At 38.1% G+C, this 14,030-nt stretch overlaps 1 protein-coding gene across 4 annotated transcripts in view; it reads right to left on the bottom strand.

Annotated features, from left to right (window-relative positions):
• The window catches only part of HLCS (holocarboxylase synthetase), a 142,841-nt gene that overhangs the window by 84,059 nt on the left and 44,752 nt on the right, over positions 1-14,030 (bottom strand). For all 4 annotated transcript variants that reach the window (XM_059840142.1, XM_059840143.1, XM_059840144.1 and 1 more), the window contains one exon: positions 4,160-4,431. In XM_059840142.1, coding sequence (XP_059696125.1) covers positions 4,160-4,431 — 272 coding nt within the window. The remainder of the gene's footprint in view (positions 1-4,159; positions 4,432-14,030) is intronic.

The following is a 14,030-nucleotide window of genomic DNA, read 5'->3' as shown; positions in this document are numbered from 1 at the left end:
CTGCTCAGGTGGCATTAGGGTAAACATCTGGGAAGAAAAGGTTCCTGAAAACTCAGAGAAAGAATTTCCATCTAGAGAAAAAAGCAATGTTTGGGGAGGATTTGAAATTTCAGTTTGAGAAATAAAAGTTGCACTGATTAAAAAAACAGCCTGAAAGGACTTTGAACATGAAACCAGAGGAGGAATATTGATCATGTAAAACAACATATGACATTTTTAGGAACTTTTATTTGACAACTAGGCCAATGCCATTAAATTGTGGGTACCTACAGGTGAATTCCCACTGTGCTGTGACCTCAGGACACACAAATGCAGGCCAGGGACAGTACAGTGAGCACCAAACTCCCCAGGCACCATCTGGAGAGCTAATGAACAATCAAGGGATCCCAAATTAAACAACACAACTTTCCCTTAGAATCTTTAGGACAACACTGTCAAGTCCAATCTATTCCCTCAGCCTCCAGAATCAATTTTTCAAACTTTATGACAGGTCTAATAGCTCCCACCTGTTCCTCCTGCCTGACTTTTGACTGGCACGTTCCCAGCCAGGGTGGAAATGCAGACAAAGGCCCCTATTAGGCTCCGGCTGTTTCTCCACTGTGAGGTTGCTCAGCCATTAAATTAATTCCAGCTCCCTTTTCCCCCTTCCATCTCTTCATTTTTTTGGGGGGTTGTGGAAATTTGGGGAGGTGGAAAAGGGAGATAAAAGTTTGGCATCCAGTTGGTGGGAGAGGTGTGAGAAAATCCAAAGTGGCAGGAGTTAAATGCTGCATTTTTGGATAATCTACTACAACAAATCCCATTCATTGAGTTCTTGAGGTGTCTGCACATTTTTAACCATCAAAACTTGATAAATTTGAGAGAGTAAAATTTGGAAAAGGGAAATAAAAGTTTGGTATCCAGCTGGTGGGAGACGTGTGAGAAAATCCAAATCGACACAAGTTAAATGCTGAATTTTCTGGATAATTGACTAATTAAACAATTTATAACAAATCCCATTCATTAAGTTCTTGAGGTGTCTGTACATTTTTAACCATCAAAACCTGATAAATTTGGGAGACCCTAATTTGGAAAAGGGAGATAAAAGTTTGGCATACAGCTGATGGGAGAGGTAAGAGAAAATCCAAAGTCACAGAAGTTAAATGCTGAATTTTTTGGATAATCTACTAATTAAACAATTTACAAGAAATCCCATTCATTGAGTTCTTGAGGTGTCTGTATACTTTTAACCATCAAAATTTGGTAACATTTGAGACAAATTTGGGAGACCCTAATTTGGAAAAGAGAAATAAAAGTTTGGCATCCAGTTGGTGGGAGAGGTGTGAGAAAATGCAAAGTGACAGAAGTTAAATGCTGAATTTTTTGAATAATCTACTACAACAAATCCCATTCATTAAGTTCTTAAGGTGTCTGTATACTTTTAACCATCAAAATTTGGTAACATTTGAGACAAATTTATTTGGAAAAGGGAAATAAAAGTTTGGCATCCCGTTGGTGGGAGAGGTGTGAGAAAATCCAAAGTGACAGAAGTTAAAAGCTGAATTTTTGGGATAATTTACTAATTAAACAATTTATAACAAATCCCAGTCATTGAGTTCTTGAGGTGTCTGTATATTTTGAGTTCTTGAGGTGTCTGTATATTTTTAACCATCCAAACTTGGTAAAATTTGAGAGTCAAATTTGGGAGATTCTAACAGAGTCCCTCATGCAATGCCTGATTACATAAAGAAAGGGTTGCAATGTTTTTCTGGGAATCCTGAAGGATCAATAAGTAACTATTTTTTTCTTCAAGCAAAGAGAATTATTTTCCCTGAAATGTGTTTTCTTTTCATTCAGAACTGGCAATTAGACACAAGCACCACACACTTATGCTAACAAATTCATACTGGTTCCTTTGGAAGCACCTTAAAAACCTGACAACTTTTTCCCTCAATAAAAATTACCTGATTTTTGCATCAATTTCTAGATGCAAAACTGGCATTAATTTCTAGATTATGAAATGCTACTGTTTACATCTCAGGGTTCTTCACTGAACTGCAAATCACAAGGATTACACTATTCCATCACCCATGACAACAGAGTATTTACAGCACCAACCATAATACTTAAGACAATTATTTTAACTTAATAAAAGTCTTTTTGTAAGAGAAATTTAAGACAGATTATTAATAAATTAATAATTCAAATTATGATCTGCCTAGGACCATCTTCCTAGCATAAGGTATGTGGAGTCAGGACTTGCAGTTCACAACTTACCTGAAAATTCACTATTTAAGCCTCAGATATGTAGTGTCAGGACTTGCAGTTCACAACTTACCTGAAAATTCACTATTTAAGCCTCATCATGATGGGGGAAATCTTGAAGACCTATATCTGTGAGCACTTCATTGTATTTGGATTACTTAATATAAAAACCCAACCTTTAAACATATCTGAAGAATCAAGACCACTTCTCTTTCCTCCCTTGCCTTGATAATTAATCATTCATAAATTGGTCAGATTCTATTTAGCTTGATCCAAATCCAATCCAAAACTCTGAATTAAACTCTGAGATGCTGGAACAAAGTTACTGAGAACCAAAACAAACTGAGGGAAGAACCTCTTGATTTATTCAATTATCACCAATTTCTTCACAATCCTCTTTTCACCCCTGTGGGCTGACCATGCTGTGAGCACTAAAAATGAAGCAGCAAATGCTACAAATAGCTGAATTTCTATGAAATAACTCTCCATGGCCTCTTATCAAACTGGTAAGTCTCTATCTCTGCAAAAGCCACTGCAAAATCAGCTGCAGGATTAAATCTGGAGGAGAGGATTGGCAAAATCAGACAGCAACTTTTTGTTCAATGTGTGGATGTTTGAACACACAGGGAATGGTTTGGAATTTTAATTTGTATTTGTCCATAAATTGCAATTTAGGCTCTCAGGCTGAGGACTGAACCCATTATTGTTGGTTAACTCACCAGTGACAACAACACTCAAGACAATTTAATTTAGATTAAAGAAAAAAAATCCCAAACGAAATTCCTGAGATCGTTCTTCACCTGTAAAATTCATCTCAGTTTCTGCAGATAAATTAACCCTGATAATCAAAACTAAAAAAACCCAAACAAAATTCCTGAGATTGTTCTTCACCTGTAAAATTCATCTCAATTTCTGCAGATAAATTAACACCGATATTCAAAACTAAAAAATCCCAAACAAAATTCCTGAGATCGTTCTTCACCTGTAAAATTCATCTCAGTTTCTGCAGATAAATTAACCCTGATATCCAAAACTAGCTGCCACCAGAATTACAGCTGCAGGCTTGGTGTTTATGCCCTGAAGAGCAACAACTTCCCCAAGACCCTTTTTTCCACCAAATTTCCACTGAACACAAGAGTGCTGCCTTTGTACACAGACTGCAGGCTGAGATTTAGTAACTGTGATTTTCCTATCACTTAATCCCATTTAAACTCTAAGGGAGAACCTCCTCTAAGGTATCCCACAGCTCACTCACAAGGCTCATCTGTGTGATGATGAAAGGACCTCTGGCAGAGCCCTAATCCAGGTTTTAAAAAACCAAACCAAGTACTAAAGAGCATTTTAGGGAAATGTTCAGCAAAAGAAATGAGAGAAAACAGGAAGGTTAAAATTAGGGGTACAACCTGCTTGGTATCACTCTCAAGTAAAAGGCTGAGAAGATAACTTTCACTAGAGAATGTCTTTAATCTCCTAAACATGAATATTTATTAAATCAGGTTTTTCTTATGGTGATGTTCAGAGGAATGAAGATTAAACTCCACTACCAAGCAATAAGTTGTCCCACTCAGCTTTCTCCACCCTTTGTGGCTCAATATTTTACATATTATCAATTAATATCCTGTGAACATAAAGTTCTTTACTTCAGGTCCAGTTTCCAGCTTTCCCCACCCTTTATAGCTCAGTATTTTATATATTATCAATTAATATCCTGTGAACATAAAGTTCTTTACTTCATGTCCAGTTTCCAGCTTTCCCCACCCTTTATAGCTCAGTATTTTATATATTATCAATTAATATCCTGTGAATATAAAGTTCTTTACTTTGTGTCCAGCTTCTCCCTGAGCATTGTGTGCTACCCCAATCATGAATTCCCAAAGAGGAAGTGAACTCAGCATGCCCTGGATCCCCATCTTACCCATCCAGAAGATTCATGGTTGTCGTGGTCACCTCAGTGAAGAGCAGGATCTTTCCCAGCTTCTTGGTCTGGAGGTGCTGCTGGTAGGTCTGGAGGCTGAAATGCTCTGAGGAGAAGCTCCCCGTCTCCGTGATCACGGGCACCAGGGATGGAGTCACCTCCACCTTGGACTCCCAGGATGAAAGGAACTTCAGGGACACCTTGCTGGATGCCCTCAGTCCCTCGGCATCCACGTTCCCCTCCAGCCACTTCAGGAAAGCAAGGTGGATTTCCTGTGGGCAAGGGCAACAAGAAGAGAAAGGCAGATTGCCACGTGTGAGAACACACCAACATTCTCCCCAAAACATTTTTATCCAAGCAATCTTCTACTTCAAAACAGGGAAATTATTCCTCTTCAAATACAAAGTTCTGTTGCTCATGCTTGACACTGTCCTAGAGTTGAGCCCATGCTCCTTTGAAGATTAATTAAGTTAATTTCTCTCTGTAGCTGGGTTTGTAGTGCTCTTCCCACACCCTGGAGCATGGAGGGCACACATTCACCTGCATCTGGCAGGTTTCTCAGCGTGCTGAGATCCTCTGCTGGAGGAAACCCTTTAGTCCAGCACCAAGTGTGGTGCTCACAGGGCTCCCAGGGTGAGGGAAGAGACAAGAATCTTGACTCCATGTTCAGAAGGCTAATTTATTATTTTATGATATATATTATATTAAAACTTTATCAAAAGGATAGAAGAAAGGATTTCAGCAGAAGGCTGGCTAAGAATAGAAAAGGAATCAATAACAAAGGTTTGTCTCTGACCCAGACAGTCTGGACAGCTGGACTGGGATTGGCCATTGATTAGAAACAACCTCATGAGACCAATCCCAGATCCACCTGCTGCATCCCACAGCAGCAAAGAATTGTTTACACTTTGTTCTTGAGGCCTCTCAGCTTCTCAAGAGAGAAAAAATCCTAAAGAAAGGTTTTTTCATAAAACAAGTCGGTGACAACTAAGTGTTGGATTGAGCCTTTTTCTTACCCAGAGATGGGCAGCTGAGAGGTGGTTTAAAAACTTTTATTCCATTTTCAGTCTCCTGAGAAGGGTGAGACAATACAGATGTTATAATTCACAATTAGGAGCTAATTATTCCCTAATTACAATGCACTGTAAGTGTTTCTTGGCCTGTCAGCTTTAGCCACACCATGCTGTAAATGCCTCAAGGCCAATCATCTAAAATCACCCCTGGTGGGTCCCACTGCAATGCATCTTTCACAGTTCTGTTTCTCCAAACCATCCAGTCTGGTTTGCAAGGCCATCCTTGGAAACTTGTTTCTAGCTCCATTTCTCTCCCAGCAATGTCTGTCCTATTCCAGGGCATTCCTAAGGCAGCATTTCTTGTCCCAAGGTTTGCACACAGGTGCACACTGGGTGAGCCTGCTGTCAGGCTCTCAGAATTCCCTACAAATCCATTTCCCACAACTAAGACTCAATCTGGAGGCTAAACCAGCAGTTACAAAAACCATTTACTGATTTCTCAGTGGAGTTTCTGCAAAGCAGGTCCCACCTCCAGCTAAGGGATGATTTACTCCTGTCAGTAGCCCTGTGGTGACTCCCTGCACCAACTGCTCCACATTCACTCCTTCTGGAGGTAACAAACTCTGCTTTGAGAGCTTTGGTAGGACATGTTTGCCACAACTTTAGGACAAGCCACAAACACAGATTCTGGGACTTTCTGCTCAGTGTGCAGCTGAAATTTCAGACAGTTGAAGTTGTCTTTTATGTGATAAATGAAACCACAAAAAGTTGTGGCTTCAGTTTGACTGGAAATAAGGCACTAGTGATACTTGCCCTCAAATTTCCAAGAAGAAGAGATCTGATTTTTAAGCAAAAAGGTCCAAACCAAACCCACACCCCTGATTCCCACTACTGCTGTATCTGAGAACTGGAATACATTTCCTGTGTGGGTGCTGAAGGCAGGGCTGAGCTCTCCTGCCCTGGAACAAGAAGTGTCTGAGCTCCAGCCCAGCTCCTCAAAACCCACAAACCACAAACTGAGAGCAAACTCCCCATAAACAGTTATCTGTGCAAGAATTACTCCTCCTTTCCACATCCCACTGTTCTGCCTGCAGAAGGAATGAGAGAAGTGCTCCTGTTCCCAACACCTTCCTCTGGATTTCCACCCCCAAAACCAACCTGTCCTCAAATTTCACAGCCTGTGCTGCCTGTGCTGTCAGCCCTGCAGCACCAGTGGCACAGCAGGACGCAAAGAAAACAATAATTTCCCCCAAATTCTGTCAAGCACTTGGTCCCAAGCCCCAAGACTAAGAGAGTCTCAGCAGCTAAATTTTAGTTACAGAGAAATTACTCCTCATATCTTGCTTTCCTAAAGCTCCCTCTGAATATTTTCTGTCTAAACTCTTGGATAAAATATCTTTAAATATCTCCTACCCTTCCCCCCCCTTTTTTTTTGTATCATAAATGATGATGTGCTGATGATTAAAGGTTTTGTGAGCATTTCTTTGACTTGCACCTTCACTCAGAGCTTTGACAGAATAAATAAATTCCTTACACATTATCCTCCTTGTTTTACAGACCCACAGTAACTGATTGGCTGTAACTGATATTTAGAAAAATTACAGCTTTCATTTCTGTCAGGGAGAACATGGAAAAACTCTGCTTAATCAGAGAGTGTTTTCCTATTGCCTCCCAAACACAGAAATTCACTCAGCAGCACTGCATGTGCAAGTCCTACACACAGAAACAGAATTTCAACGCCCCCAATGTAAAAACTGGGTTTAACTCCCCAAGAATTAACTCACCTAAGGCTGAGTTTGCAGTCTGACAGAAATTAAGTAATTTAATCTCCTAAAAATTAATTTAACCTCTCTAAAAATGACAGAATTTTACTGAAACAGAACTTCAACTCCCCCAGAGTAAAAATTGGGTTTAACTCCCCAAGAATTAACTCACCTAAGGCTGGGTTTGCAGTCTGACAGAAATTAAGTCATTTAATCTCCTAAAAATTAATTTAACCTCTCTAAAAATGACAGAATTTTACTGAAACAGAATTTCAACTCCCCAATGTAAAAATTGGGTTTAACTCCCCAAGAATTAACTCACCTAAGGCTGGGTTTACAGTCTGACAGAAATGAGGTTACAAAATAAAGCTGATTAAAGCCTGATGACACTGTAAATAAATAATGAAAGTGCTTGAGGCTATGTCAGAAATTATGATGTGGTTTTGGCACAGAATATTTTTTGGAAAGAACAAAACAGCACCTATTTCTGTTATTACTAATATGTTATTACATTATTACAAGTATGTCAGACAATTCCAACCATTTACTCTCCTGAGTGTGTTATTTCAAGTGATTTTTCCCCACAGATTTTAGGCAAACTTCTTGTTTTCACTCCTTCTCCCACATCCTGAAGCATTTAAGGATTGTTATGTGTGTGTAATTCCCAAGTTAATTTCCCCCATAATGTCCATGTGCTTGCTGAGCTGATCACAAATATAAACACATAATCAAGGATGGGGGATTTTTACAAATTCCCAAGAAAATATGGAAACAAATTCCTAAGAAAATTCCAAACAAATTCCCAAGAAAATATGGCTTTAGGTGTTTAACAAAGTTTCAAGTACTGGTCACAGTAGAAAAATTGATTTTTCCTGTAAGAACTTCCTTCACACAAAATTCCAGGAAGAGGGATGCTGAACATCCCACAAGTGGCACAGAAAAAATGACATTATTGTATCATGAAATGAACTTCTGTGCAAAGTCAGGGTTAATTTCTGCTCCAAGTCCACTGCACAGGAACCCAGTCCTGTCAGAACTGTGGGGTTTCAGCCCAGGGTCCAGCTGGAATTCCCAGCCTCTCCTGCTCCAGCAGCATCTGCCGTTCTGCAGCAGCCTCTGGTGGCCACTGCCACGAGAGGTGCTGGTAAAAAATGGAATTTCAATGCTAAAAGAAAAGTCACCAAAAGCAGAAAAGCACTGCACCCACAGAAATTACACAACACATCTCATTAATAAATTCTCCACACTCCAAAGCTCAACTGAAATCTTTTCAAGAGAACCAAGGAGAGATTGGGAATTTTCAATTTCCTGGACACCTCTGGGAGCAGCCCAAGCACCCAGCACAGGGCAGGGACCAGCCAAACTGCTTTCCTGGGAACCCTGGAAGATGCTGCTCCAAGGTTTAAAGGATTCTGGAATGCCAGAAGCTGCAGCTGTCCTGTGTTCAGGCTCTGACAGGATCTGCAGGGACTCACAGAAAAATCTGCATTTCACAAGCCACCGGTGACATCCTTGGTGCACTGAACAGCCAAACTGCTCCTGGGGTGGCACAAAGAGGTTCTGGAGCTGCTCTTCAGCTTTGGGCAGAACTGCAACCAAGCTAAATTAAATTCTCCATGAAGTAAAAAATCCCAGAAGGGTTTGGAAGGAATTTTAAGGATCACCCAGTGCCACCCCTGCCGTGGCAGGGACACCTCCCACTGTGCCAGGTGCTCCAGCCCCAGTGTCCAGCCTGGCCTTGGGCACTGCCAGGGATCCAGGGAACCTTCCTGGGCACCCTGTGCTGGGTCCCACCCTCCCAGGGAACAATTTCACCCTAATATCTAATTTAATCCTATTCTCCTTCATCCTGAAGCCATTATCTCCTATAAAACTGTGAGGTTTTCCTTCCAATCACACTTTTCAAGAGCACATTCCCTAAGGCAAAGATATTCCCTTCTTTCTCCAAGTAAGAATTAAATTTCACATCCCAACCAAACAGCTTGGGGACAAGAGAGCTACTCAGCTTTTCACAGTTCAAATATTCATCTACAAGTTTAATATTTATAGGAAGAAAACGTTTCTACCTGTATTTCACATGGCAAAAAATGTATTTTTAATGCAATCTAAAAGTCACCAAAAGCCGAAAAGCACTGCACCAACAGAAACCACCCAACATCTCTCACTAATAAATTCTCCTCACTCCAAAGCTCAACTGAAATCTTTTAAGGAGAACCAAGGAGAGAATTTCTCAGGGAGATGCAGAATAATTCCCAAAATTCCCAGAAATTCAAAGTTCAGCCTCAGCACACTCCAGACCCTCAGCCCCTCCCCTCATCAGCACAAACTCTGCTAATTGTTTTATTATTATAATATTAATAATTATTTATTAATGCACATATCAAACTCATCTACAAGTTTAATATTTATAGGAAGAAAATGTTTCTACCTGTATTTTAAATAGTAAAAAATGTAATTTCAATGCATTCTAAAAGAAAAGTCACCAAAAGCAGAAAAGCACTGCACCAACAGAAACCACCCAACATCTCTCATTAATAAATTCTCCCCACTCCAAAGCTCAGCTGAAATCTTTTAAGGAGAACCAAGGAGAGATTGGGAGTTTCTCAGGGAGATGAAGAGTAATTCCCAAAATTCCCAGAAATGCAAAGTTCAGCCTCAGCACACTCCAGACCCTCAGCCCCTCCCCTCATCAGCACAAACTCTGCTAATTGTAACATTATTATAATATTAATAATTATTTATTAACACACATATCAAACTCATCTACAAGTTTAATATTTATAGGAAGAAAATGTTTTACCTGTATTTTAAATGGCAAAAAAATGTATTTTCAATGCATTCTAAAAGTCACCAAAAGCAGAAAAGCACTGCACCAACAGAAACCACCCAACACCTCTCACTAATAAATTCTCCTCACTCCAAAACTCAACTGAAATATTTTAAGGAGAACCAAGGAGAGAATGAGAATTTCTCAGGGAGATGCAGAATAATTCCCAAAATTCCCAGAAATTCAAAGTTCAGCCACGGCACACTCCAGACCCTCTGCCCCTCCCCTCATCAGCACAAACTCTGCTAATTGTAACATTATTATAATATTAATAATTATTTATTAATGCACATATCAAACTCATCTACAAGTTTAATATTTATAGGAAGAAAATGTTTCTACCTGTATTTTAAATAGTAAAAAATGTAATTTCAATGCATTCCAAAAGTCACCAAAAGCAGAAAAGCACTGCACCAACAGAAACCATCCAACATCTCTCACTAATAAATTCTCCTCACTCCAAAGCTCAACTGAAATATTTTAAGGAGAACCAAGGAGAGGTTGGGAGTTTCTCAGGGAGATGCAGAATAATTCCCAAAATTCCCAGAAATGCAAAGTTCAGCCATGGCACACTCCAGACCCTCAGCCCCTCCCCTCATCAGCACAAACTCTGCTAATTGTTTTATTATTATTATTATTATATTAATAATTATTTATTAACACACATATCAAACTCATCTACAAGTTTAATATTTATAGGAAGAAAATGTTTCCACCTGTATTTTAAATGGCAAAAAAAAAAAGTAATTTCAATGCATTCTAAAAGTCACCAAAAGCAGAAAAGCACTGCACCAACAGAAACCACCCAACATCTCTCATTAATAAATTCTCCCCACTCCAAAGCTCAACTGAAATATTTTAAGGAGAACCAAGGAGAGGTTGGGAGTTTCCCAGGGAGATGCAGAGGACAGTCATTCCCAAAATTCCCAGAAATGCAAAGTTCAGCCACGGCACACTCCAGACCCTCAGCCCTCCCCTCATCAGCACAAACTCTGCTGTTTTATTATTATAATATTAATAATTATTTATTAACATACATATCAAACTCATCTACAAGTTTAATATTCATAGGAAGAAAATGTTTTACCTGTATTTTAAATGGTAAAAAATGTAATTTCAATGCATTCTAAAAGAAAAGTCACCAAAAGCAGAAAAGCACTGCACCAACAGAAACCACCCAACACCTCTCACTAATAAATTCTCCACACTCCAAAGCTCAACTGAAATATTTTAAGGAGAACCAAGGAGAGAATGGGAATTTCTCAGGGAGATGCAGAGGACAGTCATTCCCAAAATTCCCAGAAATGCAAAGTTCAGCCACGGCACACTCCAGACCCTCAGCCCCTCCCCTCATCAGCACAAACTCTGCTAATTGTAACACAAAGAAGGAAGAGCAAAAGCTGCATTTTGTTGATTTCCACATCTGCTTTCTGTAATTTTAAGAGTTTGCTCAGGTGTGTGCAGAAATGCTCCTGTTGCTGTTTGAAATCCTTTTTAATTTCATAATCATTAAGTTTCACTTTTCCCCAGTGCTCACTTAGAGGTTGAGACTGAACAAGGAGGGAAGAGGGAGACAAAACCCAGCTGCCTCTGGAGCCTCCTCTGCTGCAGTATAAAATAACACAAAATTACAGCTCCTGATGGAGAAGATTTTATTTGCACCTGGGCTCTGTCAAACAATGAGAGTTCTGCACCCAGCACACCCAGTTATAATGGTTAAAAACAAACCCAAATCCAGGATTTTATTCTTACAATCTGTTTATATAGATAGGATTCGGATGTGGTTTTTTATTTTTTATCTGCATGCTCATGTACACAGATAAATGCAATTTAACTGGGCAGATTTGGAAGCTGCTCTCTCCTACCACGGGCCTGAAACTCCCCATCAATGGAATTCTTTGTTAAGGCAAAATTCCCTCACAGCCTAAATTCATTTGGTTCCTATTAAATTCCATTTTAATTTGGTTCCTGTTAAACGCATGGAGGCAAAACCAAACGAAAGCTAAAAACACAATGCCATAAAAAAAAAAAATTTCCATCAGCTCCCTCCTGTCCTGTGAGGGAAAAGGAGAGGATGTGAACCATGATGCTCCACCTGAACACTCAATATTGGGAATAAAATATTGGAACTGAACACTCAGTGCTGGGATTAAAATATTGTAAATGAACACTCAATATTGGGGTTAAAATATTGTACTGGAACACTCAATATTGGGAATAAAATATTGTACTCTACACTCAATGCTGGGATTAAAATACTGTACCTGTACACTCAGTACTGGGATTAAAATACTGTACCTGTACACTCAATGCTGAGATTAAAATATTGTAAGTGAACATTTAATATTGGGATTAAAATACTGTACCTGTACACTCAATACTGGGATTAAAATATTTTAACTGAGCGCTCAATGCTGGGATTAAAATATTGTACTGTACACTCAATATTGGGAATAAAATATTGCATACTCAATATTGGGATTGAAATATTGTACCTGAACACTCAATATGGGGATTAAAGTATTGTACCTGAACACTCAATATTGGGATTAAAATACTGTACCTGTACATTCAATATTGGGAATAAAATATTGTACTTGAACACTCAATATTTGGGTTAAAATATTGTACATTCAATATTGGGATTAAAATATTGTAACTGAACACTCAATATTGGGATTAAAATATTGTAACTGAACACTCAATATTGGGATTAAAATACTGTATACTCAATATTGGGGTTAAAATATTGTAAATGAGCACTCAATGCTGGGATTAAAATATTGTAAATGAACACTCAATATTGGGGTTAAAATATTGTACTGGAACACTCAATATTGGGGTTAAAATATTGTACTGGAACACTCAATATTGGGAATAAAATACTGTACCTGAGCACTCAGTACTGGGATTAAAATACTGTACCTGTACACTCAATGCTGAGATTAAAATATTGTAAGTGAACATTTAATATTGGGATTAAAATACTGTACCTGTACACTCAATATTGGGGTTAAAATATTGTACCTGTACACTCAATATTGGGATTAAAATATTTTAACTGAACACTCAATATTGGGATTAAAATATTGTACCTGTACACTCAATATTGGGATTGAAATATTGCATACTCAATATTGGGATTGAAATATTGTACCTGAACACTCAATATGGGGATTAAAGTATTGTACCTGAACACTCAATATTGGGATTAAAATACTGTACCTGTACATTCAATATTGGGAATAAAATATTGTACTTGAACACTCAATATTTGGGTTAAAATATTGTACACTCAATATTGGGATTAAAATATTGTAACTGAACACTCAATATTGGGATTAAAATACTGTATACTCAATATTGGGGTTAAAATATTGTAAATGAGCACTCAATGCCAGGATTAAAATATTGTAACTGAACATTTAATATTTGGATTAAAATACTGTACTGAACACTCAATATTGGGATTAAAATATTGTACCTGAGCACTCAATATTGGGGTTAAAATATTGTACCTGTACATTCAATAATGGGAATAAAATATTGTACTTGAACACTCAATATTGGGATTAAAATATTGTACTGTACACTCAATATTGGGATTAAAATATTGTACCTGGACACTCAATATTTGGGTTAAAATATTGTAAATGAACACTCAATATTGGGATTAAAATACTGCACCTGAACACTCAATGCTGGGATTAAAATATTGTACTGTACACTCAATATTGGGATTAAAATATTGTACTTTAGCTGTGCATGTGAAGCAAGGCCAAATATTCACTTTGTGGAGACAGAGAACATGATTTAAAACCTTTTTTTTTTGCCCTCCTTTGTATAAAATCTTATGATTTCCAATTAACAATCTTTATTTTTGAGAAGTTTCCAGTTGATGCACTGATTCATGTTTTAACAGCTGATGGAGTGATTAAATCTCTTTTTAAAAAATATATATGTATATATGTATATGTATATATACACACAGACACAAAACTATATATATATATATATATATATATATATATATATATATATATATATATATATATGGGTTTATGTTTATGTATTTATATATTTATTATATTTATATTTATATTTATATTTATATTTATGGGGGGGGTTTTAACTACAAGCAAGTGAGGATTACAGAGGCACAAAGCACCCAATTTTTAGAGGAGCCTGGCAGAAGCAAAACCAGACATCACACCTCCAATAGGACTAAAATCTGCTTTTTTTCCCCAGAACTGCCTGCTCCCACAGGA

Source organism: Haemorhous mexicanus, chromosome 2 (genome assembly GCF_027477595.1).
Source record: "Haemorhous mexicanus isolate bHaeMex1 chromosome 2, bHaeMex1.pri, whole genome shotgun sequence".
In the NCBI taxonomy this organism is placed as follows: domain Eukaryota; kingdom Metazoa; phylum Chordata; class Aves; order Passeriformes; family Fringillidae; genus Haemorhous; species Haemorhous mexicanus.
This window is presented reverse-complemented; position numbering and strand designations above follow the sequence as displayed.